At 28.1% G+C, this 23,243-nt stretch overlaps 4 protein-coding genes across 4 annotated transcripts in view; all 4 read right to left on the reverse strand.

The window, feature by feature from the left end:
* Positions 1–107: 107 nt before the first annotated feature.
* On the reverse strand, positions 108–941 carry LOC108762343 (odorant receptor 13a-like). The gene is made up of 3 exons (XM_018509301.1): positions 615–941; positions 227–457; positions 108–170 (listed from the first exon to the last, which is right to left on the reverse strand). Exons 1-3 carry the CDS (start codon positions 939–941, stop codon positions 108–110), a joined length of 621 nt encoding a protein of 206 aa, XP_018364803.1.
* A 6,586-nt stretch (positions 942–7,527) lies between these two features.
* LOC108762409 (odorant receptor 13a-like) lies at positions 7,528–11,061 on the reverse strand. Its single transcript, XM_018509392.1, has 5 exons — positions 10,939–11,061; positions 9,610–9,840; positions 9,341–9,454; positions 8,245–8,400; positions 7,528–7,575 (listed from the first exon to the last, which is right to left on the reverse strand). The coding sequence occupies exons 1-5, from the start codon at positions 11,059–11,061 to the stop codon at positions 7,528–7,530; spliced, it is 672 nt and encodes a 223-aa protein (XP_018364894.1).
* Positions 11,062–14,005: 2,944 nt separating this feature from the next.
* Positions 14,006–18,277, reverse strand: LOC108762344 (odorant receptor 22c-like). Its single transcript, XM_018509302.1, has 5 exons — positions 17,951–18,277; positions 17,437–17,667; positions 17,164–17,277; positions 16,324–16,479; positions 14,006–14,056 (listed from the first exon to the last, which is right to left on the reverse strand). Exons 1-5 carry the CDS (start codon positions 18,275–18,277, stop codon positions 14,006–14,008), a joined length of 879 nt encoding a protein of 292 aa, XP_018364804.1.
* Positions 18,278–20,753: 2,476 nt separating this feature from the next.
* Positions 20,754–23,243, reverse strand: part of LOC108762345 (uncharacterized) — an 11,068-nt gene continuing 8,578 nt past the window's right edge. The window contains exon 9 of the mRNA XM_018509303.1: positions 20,754–20,804. Coding sequence (XP_018364805.1) covers positions 20,754–20,804 — 51 coding nt within the window. The remainder of the gene's footprint in view (positions 20,805–23,243) is intronic.

Consider the following 23,243-nt stretch of genomic DNA (forward strand, 5'->3'; position numbering starts at 1 on the left):
TAATATTAAAATAATTAAGTTGACCAATATAAGTAAAGTTATATAAATTAAAGTAAAATTAAATAAAATAAAACTTTTTAAAAATATTTTTTTGAATTATTGGTTGTTCAGCAACAACCCAATAAGCAAGAAATATTTTGAAGCATTCTAGCGACGTTGCTGCTATGTTGCTGGAATGTTTCAAAATATTTTTTGCTTACTGGAAACACTTATCATAATTACTTACCGTAACCAGTACAAAACCGATGCAACACATAATCAAACTATCTGACACCAACAGAATCAACGCAATATCGGAATATAAATTTTCAATTCTTTTTGAAAAGGTAATAATACTCTGATGTTTTTCAATTATTTTCCTCATCATTGCTAGATTCAGCCTGTGTCCGTTTTTCTCTGAAACGATTTTTGTGAACCATCTACCGAGAATCTCTATTTGGCCAGCTAAATGTAATACCTAAAAGGTTTAGAAAGTGTGATTTCATCTCGATATTTTGTATATAATTGCAGTAATTTTATAATTCCAGAGAACATTGCAATATATTAGTTAAGGTGGACGCAACGATTAAATAAAAAATTTTTTAAACAATAATTTCAAGACAATTTCAACTTACCAAGACAACGAGGAGAACGTTTAGCGTGACAACAGTGCAGCCACATAGCACTGTGCAAAAGAATTGTGTAACTAATACCAACCCATAAACAAATTGTGTATTACTATTGAATGGAAAGTCCATCTTTAGAATAAGCGGTCGCATGGACAGGTCAGTCTCTTCTAGATTACTTGTATCAAAAGTGAAAACGCTAGCGGTGTATAATGTTATGGCTATCGAAAATATACCAAAGACGGTTTTAGCGAAATTCTGCGATAGAACGGCTTTGTTTGTTCTCACACGTGTACTAAAATCAGCACCGCTATTTTTCTTCCAGTCCATTGCCATCATTGTCAGTATCTTATCGAATGTTCTATAAGTGATTTTATCAATTATCACAATATAATAATAAAAAAATATTAATTTTCTAGAGCATATGCAGGAATTTGTATAATATTGTACATAAATGATATGATTAAAAATAATATATCTTTTTTCATAAAAATATAATTAATATCTTTCTAGCATTTAAATTATAGCTATTTATGTCTTACCGCTGATTGAACCAGAAAATGACGAGTTTAGAAGAAAATTGGCTAAAACTCAAGGTTGCACTTAAACCATCCATCAAATCGGAAAGGTCGGCAGTGTGTAAGTGCAAAATAATATATCGATATTGTAAAGATTGAGTAACTACGAGTGCAATCGTCCAAAACAGTCTACAAAATGGAATGTACGGTGAACCTGGCCAGATACCAAAAATGCGAAGCGGAATTTCTACGGTTCGGTTGATAGTGCTTGTAGGTGTTTGTTTCATACTCTTTTCCTTTCCAACTTGTTATATTAATTTACTGTATTTTTATCTTCTTTTACAGAAACATATATACAATTTATATTACTGAAGAGTCAATTACTAAATCGTACAAAGCTGATCAATCGTACGATGTGTAAAACTGAACGTCTCGGTACGAATTGAAAAATTCTAAGTGAAAGCGAAATAAAAGTACACATTTTGATTTCCTCACAGTCATTAAATATTTGCGGTTGTGCGTTTAAATTACATATGCAATTGCTGTCTTTTCTGTTACTCATAACTCTCGTAAGAAAAAAAAGGTACTAAGAAAATATCCCTTAAATCAATAATAATCCTACAGACCAATGCAGGAGTGAGCGATTTGCTTTAAAAATTCAAGCAAACATGGGTAAGCAACACTCAAACGCAAATGCGAGTATTAAATTTATAATGGGGATCATAAGAAAAAATTTCAAACTGCGTGAAAATCGCGTGTTCGAAGAAAACAAAGAGCACCGATTGTGGTTATGGTTATACGGTCTCACGCTTTAAGATACGAGAAAACAAGAAAAAAAAGCGAAGAAAAAGAAATTTACAACTCAAGCGAATCTTCACCCTCCCACTCTTTATTTGTCGCTTCATATAATGCAAGACACTATGCGCTCAGAAAGTATATAAAGTCTGAACGGAAATCGATGGAACTCGAAGCAGAGAGAATAATGAGCGAGCACGGGGAGAGAAAGAAAGAGAGAAAGAGAGAAAATCATAAGTTCACTTTGTACGACTTCATTTAACACAACTTTGCGTATATTTCGAGTTATTGATTTTCCTTCCGAGTTTATTCTGGTTTTCAACGAAAGCGCATATTGAAGCACATTGACGTATATAACAGAGCAGTAAGTAACATCGAAATATAGATTTTTATGAGTTTTAACTTGTATGCAAAATTTCTAAATTATAATATCCAACTTTTAACACTTACTTAAAAAAAAGAAGTGGTATATAAAATCTTATTTCATTTTGATAGAGCGAAAGCAGAATCATTTAACTAAATTCTGCAATCTATTAATTGTTTCTCATGGCGTAAAAGATAAATTAATATTAAAACAGATAAAATTAATTGTAATATCAAATATTATTATTTATTCAGCGGAAAAAGTGATATATGATTATGAAAGAAAGGGGGATTATGGAAGAAATGGCAAAGAAGAAAAAAGACAGAGATGTATAAAGGTAGGAAAAAATAAAAATGAGAGAACTGAGGTACAATAGGGTATTAAGAACAACAGGGATGCTGAGATATTTTTAGGCAAAAATAAATTGTGAAGGTTGGCGGAATGTAGGCGTCGAAAAATAAAAAAAAAAGTGAATAACAGAGAAGATAAACACAGGTTATATGTGGAAAAGACTAAGAAATATGAAAGTATATGTGAATAAGTGATGGAGGAAAAAAGACAAAAAATAGAGAGAGAGAGAGGGGGGGGGAAATTATACTAAAGACATTAGTAGAATAAGAGGATTAAGAAAAAATTGTAAATATGATAAATATACGTAGTGTGTTGGAAAAAATAAATAATTAAAAACAAAATAGAATATAAAATACCAAAAAAATGTATGTTTCTTTTTCACGTGGCGCACGTATAGATATGAGATATTCAAAATGACGCGATGAGATGATAAGAAATAGCGAAAGACAAGACAGAATGTGAAATATAGGACTCTATAAATATTATTTTTTTAAATAATTCCTAAATATTAATGTTTAAATTTTTTTATATTTAAACATAATTAACTTTTTTCCAGGACATGGCCAACAGCACAGACACAGATAGGACGCCGACGGCTTTATAATCTGTAATCATAATAATTATCGAGAATGGATAAAAATACTTTCAAAAATACAACAAATATAATGGAGTTTTCTTTCGATTACACTATTAAAACGTTTCAATGACAGATCCATAACTTTTTCAATTGTAGTTTTGTTAATCATATTTTTGCGATCTCAAATCACAAAAATGATATCATTCAACTCTCGTTCACGTGTTGTATTGTACCAAAGAGATTCATAAGCCGCATTGACGATATATTGATTCTAAAGGTCAAATGAAATAGCTTTTCTAATTATTTACTGTTACGAACACAATTTGCACGTTACGTAAAACATGACAAAAGAATTAAAGCCGTCAAGCTATATATATAACAAAAGCCAATCGTCGTTAATTCCTACGTAACTACAGTTAAATTTGTTTAAATATAAAAATTTAAATATTATATATGCTCCGTTATTAAAATTAAAGTTTACAGGACAAATATTAATTAAATGTCACTCGTTGCCAAGTTGAAACATTATATATTCGTAGACTACTTTAAAATAGATTACAAAATCGAGTTGTTGAGTTAATATTATACCTTTGTAGTAATTCCTCGACCAAGCAAAAACTGAACGTCTCGAGATTTATGATGTTGTAAAACAGTACACTCTTCATCAATATTGTAGAAACGCTTATTGACTGCAACATTATTTGCATTAATATTCTTTTCATATCTTTATCCTTCAAACTATGCGATTATCACTATTCTATAAAATCAAAATTCTTCCCTTTTTAATATTATTATAAAGAATCGTATTATAGAATATTATTATCTAATGTAATGTTGTGGAATACTTTTCTTATATGTATAAAATTCAATTGTATACCGTTTTAATATTTCAGTTTATATAGTATTATTAATTAAGTTTTTATTACTTTTAGTCGAAAATTATATTCTAAACTTTTTTTGTCAGTAGCTTTCTAAATAATATATATATTTGGCTAGTGAAAATCATAAAATTATTGACAAGAATTAATTTCCTTGACACCTTTTAATTTGACTCACAATAACAGTAATAATTTCTACCAAGCAAACGATTCAAATATTCTACATATAAATTGCAGCGATATAACAATATCAAGACCTCCAACATTTTTTATATATAAAATAAATTTATAATGTTTATAAGATATCCATAGTAATTCGGTTAAACGGTGCATGTTATCTTTTTTACAAAAAAAACATGTTTGAACTGTTCCAGTAAGAATTAATTTGATCACTAATATAAAATATCTAAAAATTACAGCAATGAAAACAAAAATAACTATTGAGATAAACCTTACAGCATACTTTATATAAATAACTATCGGTAAACTAAGCCATATATACACGTATGAACAAGTGTTATTTGAACTGGAAGAAAGATACATAAGTAAATATCTTTGATAAAAAAGTTATTTTAAATACATTTTTACATTATTTTGTATATGTATACAGGGTGTCCCGACCTTTTTTGCCAATCACTTTTGTGTAGATAGAGCGGACTAAATTGAGTCGAAAAGTCTTCTACCCTTTTGACATTTTCGCAATATAGTTAACAAGATATTAATTACTAAAAATTGCAAAATATTGGTCTTGAATAATTTTTTATTCAAATACTATCAACTTTACAGAAAAACTGCAAGAGACAAAAATCATTTATTTTCTTTCCATAAAATTCTAAGAATTTTTCAGAATTTTTTATCAACTTTTTAGTACTGCATTTTCTTATTTTTATCAACGTGAGAAAATACGGTGTTAAAAAATTCTGAAAAAATTCTCAGAATTTTATGAGAAGAAAATAAATGATTTTTGTCTCTTGCAGTTTTTCTGTAAAGTTGATAGTATTTGAGTAAAAAATTATTTAAGACCGATATTTTGCAATTTTTAGTAATTTTGTTAACTATTGCGAAAATTGCAAAATGGTAGAGGACTTTTCGACTCAGTTTAGTCCACTCTATCTACACAAAAGTGATTGGCAAAAAAGGTCGAGACACCCTGTATATACATATGATACTAGAATACTTAGAAATAATGAATATTTATTATAGAATATAAAAAGTAAAGTCTGTAAAAAAGATAAAATAATTTTAATTTATTATGAGCCAAAAAAATGTACACGTCTTTTTTTACATTGCTTTATTATAGCAATAAATCATATAATATTGATGCAAAATTAATTTAAACAACTTAAATTTTAGCTTACAAAATTGATGTGAAGTTTTATCTATATCCAGTTAATGAGATTTATGATCGGAAGCATATTGACGATGATTACTTCATGTAAAATTATTTTGAACTTTAGCAATAAATCTTAGGACTTACCAATGTCATGATTAAAGCGTTTAGTACGTCAATCGAGCACCCTTTTGTCAGATGGCGAAAAAATTGCGTTATCGTCATGAGTCTTGTGCAGAATGAGTCATTGCTGTTAAAGAAAAATTCTATCCTCAGGATAAGTGCCCGAACGAAGCAGTTGATATATTAAAGTTATCCCTCCGTATTAGGCAAAATTACATCAAAACTATATATCATTACGACTCGACGGCAGTGTAAAGGCTGATAATTACATTCGAAACGCGATATGATCGATCAGTTATATATATACGTTATCGTGTGTGAGCTGACGGATTTTTCAAGTTTTCTTTCACTGAGAAAAATTTCTAGTTGGAAATAGACACACTAACCAGAAAATTTTGATTATATTAATCAGAATTTTAATTATCAGTAGAATTAGAATATTCCAAAAGTGAATCGGTAACTTTAATACTATACTTATAACTGATGTAATTATCAACGAATATTTTTATTACTGTTTTTCAGTAATAATCTACTGATTTTCTGACTTTTAGAGGTTTTAATTTTTTGCAGATTCTCAATCTGCAGAAATCATAATCTCTAAAAGTAAATCAATGTGTGTGTATATTATTACTGAAAAACAGTAAATATTCGCTGTTGATTACATCAGTTATAAGTGTAACACTAAAATCACTATTAACTCACACTGACTCACTTTTAGAGAGTAATACATTCAACCAGAAAATTCTGATTTGTCCGTTTGGCGGCTATCATAGTCAAAATATTACAAAACTTTCAATATTGAAAAAAACAAATTCTGTATAACTTTATAAAATACTACATAAAATTTACTATTTTATATTGGTATCTCACAAAAAAGCGATTGAGAGAATAATCGCTTTTTTAAGCGGTAATCTAAGATTAATTCAACGTTGAAGATATAATAATCAATATGAAGAAATAAGCTGTACATTAAAGAGCTGCTCAAATTATTCATCAAATCTACAGTTTATCAGTGATAGTGCAATACAAAGTAAGCATAATGACAAATTTGAACGACAATTAATATGACAAATTGTAACAATGTATGCAAAATAATACATATGCAACATGTCTTGTCAGACGTAAAAAAAAGAACTAATTCTATAGAGAAACATACTCATATTTATAGCAGATATTTTCGTAATTAAAAGAAAAAAAAAAGTTTCTTTATCAATGGTTCATGAAATCAAGCATTGATACGTTTTGTGTGTTTGTTCAAGAATAACCACGAAGTAGCCCGTTAAAAATTACAACGCTAAAGCGCACCACACACAATTGACAGATAATCGATAACGATTAATCATTAAATATAAGTATATATACTTTTGATACCAAACATATATATATATATATATATGTATATGTATATGTATATAAGATATTCAGTTATAAGTATTATAACTATAAATTTACGATTATGAAATCATAAAAAAAAACAAAAAATTAAAAAATTTTTTCCTTCTTTGTCTCTTTTCTCTCCTTCTTTATCTGTTTCATGACAGGATAACACGACAGCAATAAATTATGAGATGAAAATGCAAAATGCCATGCGCACATCAAGTATACACAATGTTCGAATGGAGTACCGCTGGAAAATAAAAGGAAAATTGTCGCGAATCACAAAGTGCGAACAATGTCGGGTGCGAGAGAGAAAAGCGGCACGGAATTGTATAGTTCGACTTTATTTAATAAACATTCCGTGTCTAGGATTATCGATCTATGGCCTGACAGTCTCAAATTTATTCTTACTCTCGACTAATACATACACGCATGCAAGTGTGTAAGGGATGGAAGAAAATGGTAAGTAATTCTGCGACGATTATTATCACTATTTATATAATATGCGTGTGTGTGTGTAAAAATTTTTTAATAAATAAATAGTAACCACTGACGACACTGTTAATATTTATTAAAAATTCAATGTAAATAAAATATAGAACCGCTTCATTAAATTGCAAGTAGGACGGATATATAGGAAACTGAAGCTTTTATAATCTGTAAGAATATTATTTAAATATTATAAAATATTAATGTACGTAGAAATTAAATATGAAAATTCAGTGTTTATGTAAAAAATGATTTTTTGTTTAGCATTGGACTCATTTTAGTATGTAATAATGAGAGTATTGCAACAAATATTATTTCTTATTAATCAATATACATATTAAAAATAATATAGGGTAGAGCAGAATTAAGTGTAGAGGCAAGTTGGAATATGCAAATATATTAGTAACGCATACAAATATGTCTATGCTTGCGTAAGAGACTACAACTGAATACACTAATCATCTGTACTCAGCTGCAAAATACGTGTGTTTTATACTTTGAGCTTTATACTTTAACTATATAATATAAGACAAAAATATAACGATTAAATTAGAAATTAAATTAGAAATAGAATTGTAAAGAACTTCTTAATTTTTTTTTAATTTGGTAGTGAAAACTTGCCCACAAAGTTTGTCTTTTTTTTAATTACACTCTGTATGTATGTGTGTGTGTATGTGTTTATGTAACAAAAATTAATGGATATCAATATTTTACTTAAATTTTAAGAAGAACGAACATACTTTTTACTTAATATAGATAATTATGGGTAAAATAATCATTTGCATAAAATTTGTACTAAAAGATTACACGTATAAAGCAAATCTGAAATAAACTTACACTAGTAAATCGTTCCAAGGACAAATTCATTACCTTTCCAATTGTAATGGTTAATTGTATTTGCGACCTCATTATCAAGAACAATATAATTCGACTGTTTCTAGGATCTGCTTCGTACCAGTGGGAAGCGTAGGCAGCATCTCCGATGCTTTTACTCTGTTAAATAATTAATTTTGCAACATACAGGGTATACCATTTTATACATACAGGGTATACCATTTTAATTGGCAAATATTTCGAAAAATACGTGATTTATGTATTTTTAGAAAAATACACAAAAAAGTGTTTCAGACAAAACTGGAACGGTTACATGGGATTCCATGTATTTTTGTCACATTGTTTTTATCTTAAAGTGCCAAGAAAATATGAAGGACACTTTTACTTTTTAAAATGGAATTATATGATTTTTTTTTACACAACATAATTCCTCTAATTATTCTGTAAAACGTATTACGGTAGAAATATTAAATTCCAAGTTTATAAGATATTTTATAAGATATTTATTTAAAGATATATAAATATGTATTAGATATTATATATAGATATATAAATATATATTAGATATTATAAAGATATTTTAAAGATATATCATAAAGATTTGTAAGACTTTATAAGATATTTATAAGATAGTTATAAGATAGTTTATAAGATATTTTATACTTTATTTTGGCATATGTTGACATAAAAATTAAATACTTTTATATTGAATATTTCGTAAACTATTAACTTTTTAATAATCATACCGTAACACTTTTATCAATAGAATAATTAGAAAAATTATATTATGTAAAAAAATTATTTAATTCTATATAAAGAAGTAGAAATGATTTTTATATCTTTTTGGCATATACATCTAAAAAAAACAACGTGACCAAAATACGTTCTTTCAAAACAACTTTTTCATTTAAAATAATTTTTTCATATTTTTTATGTATTTTTCAAAATACTTGTTTGGAACAATTATAATGCAATACTCTGTGTAATATACATAACTGTGTACATGTGTATTTCTGTATGTGTGTGTGTTTTTATAAAAACAATTCTATAATATTATACTTAAGACATCGTGATTGATATATTCACTCTAGTGTCTAACCTTAGCGCTCAAGTATTCTCCAGCAAAACAAAATATGAACGCCTCCATATTCATAACGAGGTAAAATAAGAGGGTCCTAGTTATATTTTTCAAAACATCGGGTCCACCGATTGACTAAAATATTAAGAAACATTCTAAGAGTAACGGAAAGGTAAATACTAAATAATTAAAAGCACAAAATAATGCTCCTTTATTCTGTAAATTCAACAGTGATTCCTATAGTGTATATTTCTTTTTATTGTGGAATTAAACAAAATTCTAATACATACTGCGACAATTGTAAAACCCAAGCAGCAGATAATCAGAGTATCCGACACGAAGAGCACCATCGCGATATACGAATACAAATCTTCGATGTGCTCTGAAAAGGTGACGATATTCTGATGTTTCTTGATTACTTTCTTGATCATAAAATGACTCAAGTTGCCCTTCTCTTTCTTCGGAAAAATTGCCATCAAACTCTGACGAAGAATATCGATTTGACCGCCTATATGCAATATCTAAAATGTACGTTTTTCAGAACTAACATACAAATGCAAGTTGCAAAAAAGTATTTTAATTTTTAAATTTAATTGATGCAGTACGAAATGTTTTAAAATTCAATAAATCAGAGTAGCTTATAAATTATTTTTTATAATATAGACAATAATTAAATATTCTATTAATAAATTGAAATTAATTGATAGATTAAAACACAGTAAAATTTTCAAAAAATTGAAAAACGTTTATCACTTTTTTCAAAACATTAATATCTAAAATATACGCTTCTAAAAATTTTCTATGAAATTCGAAGTATTTCTCGAGTTATGTGAGTTGTAGCGAACGGGAACATAGTGCTACAGAGATACGCATCTGATTTAAGAAAGAAGTTGTGTGCAGGTAATAGATAGATAAACAGATAAATATATAGATAGAGAGAAATAGATAGATAGATAGATAGATTTCTAATAAATAATCAATACCGAAACTTTAAACGCGTTTTTTTCAAAACTATTTTTTTTCAACTGACGGCATCTATAACTCGAAAAATTTTTGACCAATCGGCCTCAGCATTGAACAGCTTCACAATATGAATAGTTTCAGTTAAGCGTAGGGATTTTTTAAATTAATTTTTAGTTTTCGAAGGGCGTGAGATGTTTAAGAGGTAATATAATAAAATTAAAATTTGTTTTAAACCACTGCCATTTTGTAAAAAAGAATTATTTAGAAAAATTATTACGCTCTCTCAACTGAAATTACATTCATACAGAATTGAAATTTTTAAGAAATTTTCATTTCAGATCATTACAACTTAAGTTCTTTATATCGCCGATAGACCATGTTTTTTGAACACGGAAGTCTATAATGTGCAACGCCATATATTTATATTTAGACATACAAAAATTCTTAAAATGTCTTCAAAGTGTATCCATTTGGTATACGAATTCATATTCTTCCTAAGATTTATAGTTACCTTTAAAAAAATTGACAAATAAAAACCTTTTTTAAGGTCTTTACTCTGTTTTACTACTTAATGAAGTACAAAAAAATTAATTTTTATTAATAATAGAAATAACCTATAAAAACGATATTTATAATACTTACGCAACAGAACTTACCAGATTTATGAGTAAGGCATTTAATAAACCAATTGCGTCGGCACATAATAGCAAATAAAAAAATTGAACAATTATGACCGATTCATACACGAATCTATTATTAGCGTCAAATGGCAGATCCATCTCTAAAACGAGCAATCGTGTGGAAACATTAGAAGCATTGTCATCATCCACGTGTTTCATAAGGATGTTCGTGCTATAGAGAATTACAGCTGTCGAATAAAGAATCATTGTCATGTTAGCAAAGCGCTGCGACAATTTGGCATTATACGATGTCACGAGCATACTGAATTTCGTCCTAGAACACTTTTCCCAGTCGATCGCCATCATTGTTAATAAGCTGTTGAATGTTCTACATAGTTTTATATTTAAACATAATTATGATAACAGCTGTAATGAAATATTATGCAAACCATCGATGAAAAATTTATCTTTATGCAATGACTTTACAAATAAGTGTTCACTTATATTATTTTTGCGTTTAAGAATTTATTTATTATAGCAATTTGTCTTCAGCCTTGTCATGTTCACAACTGCCGAATAATTAACTTTACCGATCAAAGTGGTAATTGTTGAATTAAGACATAAAACAAAATTTATTTAATTACATTAATTTGGATAATTAGTGTTATCAAATAATTTTTAAAACAAAATTTTTCACTGATAGTGCGTATATTATGTGTCTCACCAATACTCATCTCACCGCTGTTTATACCAAAAAATGATGAGTTTAATTAAAAATATCGTATACGACATTACAGAACTTAAAATGGTTACTATCTCTACAAACTCCATTAGACGGAAATTTCTTACGATATATCGGTATTGAGCAACTTGCTCGAATACGATTGAAACAGTCCAGAACAGTCTACGTAACAAAACGAACGACGTGTTCGGCCAAATGCCAAAGATACGAAACAAAATTTCTGTAGCTGGGCTAACAGTATTCTTTACTTTCATATTTATATTATTATTACTTTCTTATTATTTTGCACTGTTAATATACATCGAATTCGATAAGAGAATAAAAAAAAACAGGGGTGTTACGAAAAACACTTGATCGATTGTACGATGTGCACGATGTAATGTCTTTGTACAAACTGAGAGCTTGAAAGAGAATGAGAGTGGAGGGCACTCTCCTACGACTTATTAAATATTTTGATCGCAATGTGTACAGTTTGCGTGTATATTGTCGATAAAAAAAAAGAAATTTCCGGATGGTCGATCTCCTACCTCTCAAATTCTTGAGCAAAACGGTGGTGTAGCTCACAATGCATTATTTTCTTTAAAAATTCAAGCAACAGATAGCAACACGCGAACGTTCACAGGACATTATACTGCGCTCAGTAACTGTAAGAAAAGTTTTGTACATCCATGATTAGGGGAGACTTTTCCTAGGAAGAGAGATGGTAGAGAAAACGAAAGCTTTTCTTTTTCCGAGATTTTATTTCCTCTATATCGAAAGATGTTCTTCCTCGCGCATTATGTAAGTGCGGCTAGTGTGCACGCATTCGCAATTCATTCTCCTGAAATATGTAAATCGCACAATTTTGGAAGAAGCTCTGGTGCACGTCAGATACAGGTTGCGCGCAATGATCGTAAATAAGTAAATCAGAAGCAGGAGATGGAGAACGAAGTGCTGAGTGAAGTTTTATATTTCAGTAGTAACGGCGTTCTTGACAAAGCATAGTACTTATAAGCTATAAACAGTATCGTAAAATGCAAAGAGCTTATGTTAATCTTCAATAAAAGATTGTTTTGATTGTTTTGACATTATAATATTGTTTCAATGTTACAAAAATGTAAGGTAATATCTATTTATGCAGGGAGAGCATTGGTTATGTAATATTATTATCCATATTTTGAGCATGAAAGAAGAATCAATTGATTTAATTATGTTTAAAGTAAATGAAATATTATTTATAATACCAAAATAAATATCAACAATAATAATTTCTCTAATACTGTTACTGCTGATTTTTTTTTCTTACATATGTTATAATTTTATGCTATTAGAGGAAAGTAGAAGAATTACGAACACATGATAAATATAAATGTAGCTATTGTAGCATATTCCAATTGAGATAACTTTTTGTTTCTTCAATGCACTTCTGTACTATAGTGTTGTACCATACACACCAAGAGATAGGTTTCTTCGATTTAAAAAAATGTTTCTTTGCTATACAGTTAAAGAAAAAATTTTTATGATTTGAACGTTATTTCTTTGATTTAAACACTACTTTTTGAAATCAAATAAAAAAATTCATTTGATTTAAAGAAATTATGTTGAAAGAAATGAGACGTTCAAACCAAAAAAATTTTTTCTTTAACCGTATAGCAAAGAAACATTTCTTTAAATCGAAGGAACCTTTCTTTGGGTGTAAGTCATTATCACAGAATGTATACACTTTTTATTTCAAAGTAAGTATTGCACATTTTCAATGACTTTACTATGCTGAAGAATGGCAAAATTGTAAATGTTTAAGAAAAAAGGTTAGATAAAGTCAATAATTATTTTTTTATTTTTAGAAATCTTTAGTTACTCGATTATAACTATAGCTCCACAATTACGAAGTAAAAAGAAATAGAAAGTAAGGTACTTTTGACCTCCTTTGTCTCTTTTTTTTCCTTCTCTCTTTATTTCATGACAGGCTAATATAACAACAACAAATTGTCCGACTTAAAAATGTATAACGTTGTACGTACAGCAAGTACACAATACTTAAATGAAGTACCGCTCGAAAATAAAAAGGACATTGTCGGAAATCATAAAGTAGGAACAACGTTATGTGTGAGAGAGAAAAGCAGAACAGGATTGTATTGTTTCGATCTCATTTAATAAACATTGCGTATCTTGGGATATCGATGTATACTTGACAGTCTAAATTTCTTATTCTCTACTAATGCATTTACTCGTGCAAGTGTAAGAAATAAAAGAAAATAGTAAGTAATACTTCAACGTTTTTGTTAAAATTAATTTATGTGCAAATTTTCTAATAACTAAACAATACCTATTAACAATAACTGCTAACATTAATTAGAAATTCAATGTAAATATAATATAGCTTCAACACATCGCAAGTAGGACGGATATATAGGACACTGAAGTTTTTATAATCTGTAAGAACATAATTCGATTACTATATAAAATATCAATGTAAAAAAATTAAATATTTAAATTTAAATTAAATGTTTAAATTGAATATTAATATAAAAACTGATTTGCTTAGCATTTGACTTATTTTAATAATATATAACAATGTAAATATTGTAATAAATGTTAATAAATGTTAATAAAAATGTTATTTCTTATTAATCAATACAGGTATAAAAAAATATAGGACAAAAATAGAGCGAGATTATAGTCGAGGAAAAATGTAACATGCAAACATCTTAATAATTGAAAGGCGGATATGTTTGTGTAACACGGCGCCAAAACAGACGGAGATTACTGTGTTGAATCCGTCACTTATCCGTATCCAACTGCCAAATATGTATGCTATTTCCGTTTTTGTGTATTAAAAGTAAAATTATTTTGAATGTTGCTTTTGATCTAAGTGGTAAATAAAATAATTAATAAAAATTAGATATTTTTTTTTTCAAATAAGTCATAAGTATATTTCTTAACTTTAATCTTCGCATTACTATTTCATTTACAGTTTTTTGATTATAAAAAATATTTTATACGAAATATTTTAATGGTATATAATGAATTAGGCCAATTATCCTAACCATTAAATTTCAACGCTAAAATAAAATTTGCTTCTATTAATGTCTTTCTATTAATGTCTTTCTACTAATGTCATTAGACTTTAATATGATTAAAGTTATATTTTATGTTTAAATTTTATTATAAAAAATTAAATTTTATTTTAATTGTTGTTAATTAAAACGTATAGAGAATGGGTATCACAAATGAATAAGAGATAAAAACTGTAATAAATACTTGATTAATACACATAATATAAATCTGATAAACACACATAATTCTCTAATTTCTTTATAATGTATCATAAATTAGTTAGATAATTAACTTCACAGTTAAAATTCCAACTGGAAATGAGTACATAATACAAATATGATTTAACTAATGAAATAAACTATATAATATGTAGCTTATTTTAATTAATTAAATACCTAATATTTTTTGTGTTAGTACTCATTTAATTTTGTAATAAAGAGTTTTTTATTGACAAATTGAGGTATTTTATTTGAGGATGTCAAAACCACACAAAGCGATATACTTTAGAACTTGTGGAAATAATTTTTCTAGTCTTAAAATCGTTTTATAATTCAGTTAAATGTAACTTTTAAAGACTCTATAAGAGATTCCGGAAAAATTCCAATTAAATCTTGTTCTGCGTGAACAAACCTACTATTTGAGAGGAGTAACGACCATTTGAACGCTTGGAACCTTACTAAAAACGACTTTGAACTCGAAATTTGGTAATCTTTTCACATTAATCGGGCTGTATTTCTTAAGGTGTACATCATAGAGTTAAATAAATTATTACACTGAGATCAGCGACCAAAAAAAACATACGGTACCCTTTTAAAATCCGGTTTAAGCAATTTTTGCATCAAATCAAACATGTATTAAAGAAAATCAAAACTTTGATATAAAAATTGTTCACTAGAAACCTTTAAGTCTTAATATTTCTTGATAAAAATTTAGGGGGGTTCTTTTGGCATGAAATAGAAGCTTTTGAGCTAAGTGACCAATTAAAAAAAAAATTTTTTTTGGCAGTCTAATGTGTACATGCATTTATACTATATTTTGCAGTTATTCAAATTGCGCGCGGAATTTTTTTCGAACTTACAAACGCAAGTAAACTACTGGAATAATATCACAAATTAAATTAAATTGCCAAGCAAATTTTGATGTTCAATCCGGAATTATATTAGAAGGATGTTAATGTGCTGAAAAACTTTAAATAAATTTATTGCGAAAACTATTACCTTGGCCGGGACATGAATCCGGATCTCTTGTATTCCGTACGAGCGTCCTATTAAACCACCGAGGCCTTACGTTTAATTGCATTTGTAAGTCCGGAAAAAATTCCGCCCACAGTTTGAATAACTACAAAATATGATATATATGCGTGTACATATATAGTATATATATAATTCACTTTGAATTATTTAGCTATTGAAAGATCTAGTTTCGACCGTTATACGTTTGAATATGCTTACTTATTGTTAGTATTTAATTTCATTACGGTCCTAATAAAATTATTTATTGTTGTAATTGATAATATTAATTCATTTCATTTTAAAAAGAGCAAGCACACTTTATATTTATAGATAATTATGGATAAAATAATCATTTGTGAAAAATCTATTCTGAAAGGCTATACGTATAATGTAAATATGAAATAGACTTACACTAGTAAATTGTTCCAAGGACAAATTCATTATCTTTCCAATTGTAATTGTTAACTCATTTTGTGACCTCATTATCAAAAACAATATAATTCGATTTGTTCTGGAATCTGATTCGTACCAGAGGGAAGCGTAGGCAGCATCTCCGATACTTTTATTCTATTAAATAATTATTCTTGTAACATTTACATTTGTACAGATTGTTAATTGGTAAATATTTTGAAAAATATGTATGATTCAAAAATATATTTCAGATGAAAGTGAAACGGTTTCGTGGGAGATATTTATTTTAGTCACATTTGTATTTTTTCATATAGGCATCAAAAAGATATGAAGGTTAGTATATTTTTCTAAATGGAATTACATGATTTTTTATCTATAATATAATTCCTCTAAATATTATGTATATAAAAATATTATATTTGTTAATATAAAAAAAACTATTAATTTATAAGATATTTTATACTATATTCCGGCATACATTGACATAAAATATTAAATGTTTCATATACTACTTTTTAATAACCGTAAATTAATACTTCCATGAACGAAATAATTTTTTAAAAAATTTTGTAGAGAAATCATTTAAAAAGTAGGGGTGACCTCATATCTTTTTGACCTACCCACCTATAAAAAAACAACGTGAATAAAATTCGTCCCCTCGAAATAGTTCCACTTTCATCTGAAACATTTTGTATGTGCCTTACGTTTTTTTTCAAGATATTCGTCTGAGTTAATTAAAATGGGATTCTGTATATGTTTGTGGCTGTGTGTGTGTGTATACAAACAATTATATAATAATATTATAATATCGTGATTAATATAATCGTTTTGATGTCTAACCTTAGCGCTCAAGTATTCCCCAGCAAAACAAAATACGAATGCTTCCATATTCATGACGAAGTAAAATAAGAGGACCCTAATTATATTTTTTAAAACGTCGGGTCTACCGATGGACTGGAATATTAAAAAACATTGTAAGAGCAACGGAAAGGTAATAAAATATTGACTAATTAAATGCACAAAATAGTTCTCCTTCATTCTACAAATTCAACAGCGGTTCCTATAGTGTATATTACTCTTTACTGTTGATTTAAACAAAATTATAATACTTACCGCGACAATTGTAGAACCTAAGCAGCAGATAACCAGAATATCCGATACGAAGAGTACCATCGCGATATACGAATACAGATGTTCGATATGCTCTGAGAAGGTAATGATTTTCTGATGTTTTTTTATTACTTCATTTACCGTGAAATGACTCGAGCTGTCCTTGTCTTTCTTCGGAACAATTCCCTTCAAACTCTCACGCAGAATATCGATTTGACCGCCTATATGCAATATCTAAAATGTATACATTCTTCTGAACTACTGTGCTAATCGATATTAAGAAAAAATATTTTAATGCATAAATTTAATTAATACCGTACAAAATATTTTAAAATTCAAAGAGCAGCATATGACAGAATAGCCTATATATTATTTTTTATAATAGGGGCAATAATCAAACATTCAATCAATAAATTAATTTTAATTGATCACAAATTATTAAAATATCAAGATATTAATTTTATGAATAATAAAAATAATACATAGAAACAATATCTACTTACATAATAGAACTTACCAGATTTATGAGTAAAGCATTGAATACACCCATAACATTGGAACACAGCAATAAATGAAGAAATTGGATAATTATGACAGATCCATATACAAATCTTTGATTAGTGTCAAATGGCAGATCCATCTCTACAATGAGCAACCGTGTGGAAACATTGGAAGCATTGCCACTATCCATGTGTTTTACAAAGATCTTGGTGCTAGTAAGAATTGCAGCTATCGAATAAAGAATCACCGTCATGTTAACGAAGCGCTCCGACAGTTTAGCATTGTATGTAGCGAATATACTGAATTTTGTGCTGGAACACTTTTCCCAGTCAATGGCCATCATCGTTAATATCTTACTGAATGTTCTACAAATAGTTTTATTGGTTATAATCATGATAACTGTCACAATGAAGCATTATACAAATCATCGATGAAAAATGTATCGTTATGCAATAACTTTCGAGATATTTGTTCATTTATATTTTATTTTTACATTTAATAATTTGTTTATTACACCAATTGTTTTTAGTCTGTTAACGTTTGTAACTGTCGAATAAATCACCTTACCATCTAAAGTGGTAATTGTTGAAATAAGACGTAATGCTAAATTTATTTAATTGACTTAATTTGAATAAATTATGTAATTAAATAATGTTTAAAACAAATTTTTCACTGATAGTACTTCTACTATGTGTCTCACCACTGCGTATCTCACCGCTGTTTACACCAAAAAAGGACGAGTACAATATAAAATCTCGTCATCGCCACTGCTAAACTTAAAAATATTATTATCTCGAAAAGCTCCATCAAATGATAATGTTTTACAATGTATCGATATTGACCAACTTGCTCGATTATAATCGAAATAGTCCAGAACAATCTACGTAACAAAACGAACGACGTGTTCGGCCAAATGCCAAAGATACGTAACAAGATTTCGGTTGCTGCAGGACTAACAGTATTCTTTGCTTTCATATTTCTATTAATACTACTTTCTTATTATTTTGCACTGTTAATATGTATCGAATCCGTCAAGAAAATTTAAAAAAGACACAGTGTTACAGAGAACACTTGATCGATCGTACGTTTATGATGCAGTGTCTTTGTACATACTGAGAGCTTGAAAGAGAACGAGAGTGGAGGGCATTCTCTCGTGAACCACTACTTACTAAATATTTTGATCGCAACGTGTACAGATTGCGTGTATATTGGCGATAAAAAAAAAAGATGTTTCCGGATGATCGACGTTCTCCCTCTCAAATTCTTGGACGAAACGGCGGTATAGCTCGTAATGCATTATATTCTTTAAAAATTCAAGCAACAACAGATAGCAATACGCGTACATTCACAGGACTTAAATTGTGCTCGGTGACCGTAAGAAAAGTTTTGTATATCCGTGAATAAGGGAGACTTCTTCGAGAAAGAGGGTAGAGAAAGCGAAAGCTTTTCTTTTCTGAGTATTTATTTCCTTTACATTAAAAGATATTCTTCCTCGCGCATTATGTAAGTGCGGCTAGTGTGCACACGTTCACGATTTATTTTCCTGAAATATATAAATCGCATAATTTTGGAAGAAGCTCTGGTGCACATCAGATACAGGTTGCGTGCAATGATCGTAAATAAATCAATCAGAAGCAGGAGATGGAGAACGAAATGCTCTGAGTGAAGTTTTCTATTTTAGTAATGGCGGTGTTCTTGACAAAGCATATTACTTATAAGCTATAAACAATATCGTAAAATGCAAATAGCTTATGTCAATCTTTGATAATAGATTGTTTTGATATTATAAAATTGTGTCAACATTACAAAAATGTATGCTAATATATGTTTATGCAAAGGAGCACTGGTTATGTACCATAATTATTATTATCGATATTTTGAGCGTACAAGAAAAATTAATTGATTTAATTATATTTAAAATAAATAAAATATTATTTATAATATCGTAATAAATAATAATTCCTTTAATACTGTTACTACTAGTTTTTTTTCTTACGTATGTTGTAATTTTATACTATTAGAGGAAAGTAGAATTGCGACCACATGATAAACACAAATATAACTATTGTAGTATATTCGATTTAAGAAAACTTTCCATTTCTCCAATGCACCCTTATATAGTGTTGTACTATAAGTCATGAACACAGAATGTACACACTTTAAGCATTGAACATTTTTAATGACTTTGCTGTAACGAAGAATGGAGAAATTGCAAATTTTTAAGAAAAAAAGGTTGGGTAAAGCCAATAATTATTATTTCATAGAAATTTTTATATACTCAATTATAACTGTAGCTCTATGATTACGAAGTTGTAAAAAGAAACAGAGAATTTAAGATATTTTTAACCTCATTCATCCCTTTTCTTTCCTTCTTTCTTTGTTTCATGATAGGATAAGATGACAACAACAAATTGTGAGACTTGAATGTAAAACATCGTACGTGCTGCAAGTATATAACATTTAAATGAAGTACCGCTCGAAAATAAAAAGAACATTGTCGGAAATCATAAAATAGGAACAGTGTTATATGTGAGAAAGAGGAAAGCAGCTCAGGATTGTATTGTTCGATCTCATTTAATAAACATTGCGTATCTTGGCTTATCGATCTATAGTTTGACAGGCTGCGAATTTATATATATTCTTATTTTCTACTAATACATATACACGTGCAAATGTATCGGATAAAAAAAAATGGTAAGTAATAATTCAACGGTTTTTGTTAATATTAATTTATGTGCAAATATGTTAATAATGAAACAATAACTATTAACAATAACTGTTAACACTAAATAGAAATTCAATGTAAATATAATAAATCTTCAACCCATCGTAAGTAGGATGGATATAAAGGACGCTGAAGTTTTTATAATCTGTAAAAATATTATTCGATTACTATAAAATATCAATGTACGTAAAAATTATATATTTAAATTTAAATTAAATATTTAAATTAAATATTAATGTAAAAATTGATTTGTTTAGCATTTGACTTATTTTAATAATATATAACACTGTAAATATTATAATAAATGTTAATAAATGTTATTTCTTATTAATCAATACAGGTATAAAAAAAAATAAGATAAAAATAGAGCGAGATTAGTTGAAGCAAAATGTAACATGCAAACATCTTAATAATTGAAAGGCGGATATGTCTATATGTTTGTGTAAGATGGCGCCAATACAGACGAAGATTACTGTATTTAATACACTTATCCGTACCCGCGACTGCCAAATATGTATGCTATTTCCGTTTTTGTGTATTAAAAGTAAAATTATTTTGAATGTTACTTTTGGTCTACGTGAAAAATAAAATAATTAATAAATATCAGATGTTTTTTTAAAATAAGTCATAACTATATTTCTTAACTTTAATCTTCGCATTACTATTTCATTTACGGGATTTCTTGGTTATAAAAAATATTTTATTCGAAATATTTCACCGGTATATATAATGAATTAGGTCAACAATTAAATCTCAACATTTAAATAAAACAAACTATAGAAATCAACGTCTAAACGGTCAAGGTGGATCTTAATGCTTGTATGATTCTTATGTGAATTTATATACTACGTATGTAGTCCCCAGAAATGCGCGCCGAAATGATTTTTCGGTCTTAAAACGCTAACTCTATTAACTATCGCAGTAATATCACTAGTTAAATTGACTAGCAATTTAACAAATTTTTGCTTATTCGCATTTTCGAAACAATCTTTATAACGTTAAATGACATATTAAAATTTGTAAATAATTAATTTAAATAAAGTTTGCTTCTATTGACGTTCTTCATTACACTTTAATGTGATTAAGGTTATATTCTATATTTGAATTTTATTATAAAATTTTTTTTTAATTTTATATTAATTGTTGTTAATTAAAATGTTTAGAGAATGGGTGTTACAAATCATTACGAATAACAGATAAAAACTGTAATAAAGACTTGATTAATACACATAATATAAATCTGATAAACAGATTTGAAAAGGATTAAAATATATGCATTAATACGTGTCTGTGAGGTGGAATTTATGCGAGAACAACAAAAAATTTTTCTTAAGATTTCAAATTCGAAATTTTTTGTCGTTCTCGGAATAAATTCTACCTCACAAACACATATTAATGTGTATACTTTAATCTTAAAAAAGTATTTTCGAATCTGTAAAAAAGGAGAGAGAAAAAAGTAGTTGTTGTACAGAAATGACGACTTTAATTTTGGAAAATCTTTTTTTTTAGGTTTTCGATTACAATTTCGCAAGCTCAGGATTGTTTGTGCATGACATATGCATCCGGGAAAGGTATCATTTGGTACGTTCTATAGAATTTTTGAACAAAGGGACTGGAAAAACCTTAATCAAAGTATTATTAATAAAGTATTATTAATTAGTAATAAAGTAGAAAATGGAAGAAATTACTTTGATTAAGGTATTCATTCATTTTCCCTTCGAAACAAATCAATTTTGGAGACGAAAAACTGCAGGAAGTTTAACACCTAATACATATATAATATATTCGTATACAGTGGCGTAGCGAGAAAAATGTTTCGGGAGGGGCTGTAGAAATCAATTTTTTTAAATATTCTTTTTTATATTAGTGACACATTTAGTAAGTATAAACAAAAAAAGTTTCGTTTAAAACAAAATTAATTCAATACCAAAAAGTTATGATAATTTATATACATGTCGTTGTAATGTCGCGTCAGACGTTTCGCTGACACTGCATATAAATTGTCATAATTTTTTTACTATAACATTTAAAGATCTAAAACTTTCCAGAAAACTTCTTCAAATATTCAACTACAATGTAGGATTAATGAAAATTTTTAATTCGAAAATTCGTAACACAACTTTAACGTTTGAAAAAGAAATCACTAAACTCGACAAAATATTATTAAAAATCCGCCATTTTGTTGTAAAGTGCTTCGAAAATTTCGGAATAACTCTACAAGTCGCAGAATACGTCAAAGATTATTGTGTAAAAATTTGAATAATAAATATTAATATCCGACTGAGATTTCGCGAGTTGAAGAGCTACCGTTCTCCCAACGCCACTTTTTGCGTTTGTACTAACAGCAACATTTTTCTTCCGTGTAATTTATCGAATTTTTATTTACGTGCCAAATACAAAGGAAAATCAACAAATATACTTTAATACATAATAAATGATATTTTTGCTAACTAAATTAAATATGAGAAATATCCCAATAGGATTTAATTTCCTCTCTCAAAACAAAGTGATATTTACGGCTCAACAATTTTTTACACATTCTTATGAAATTATTAAAATTATCCAGAATTTCGGGGGGGGGGGG

This window comes from Trachymyrmex cornetzi, unplaced genomic scaffold, assembly GCF_001594075.2.
Source record: "Trachymyrmex cornetzi isolate Tcor2-1 unplaced genomic scaffold, Tcor1.1 scaffold299, whole genome shotgun sequence".
NCBI lineage: Eukaryota > Metazoa > Arthropoda > Insecta > Hymenoptera > Formicidae > Trachymyrmex > Trachymyrmex cornetzi.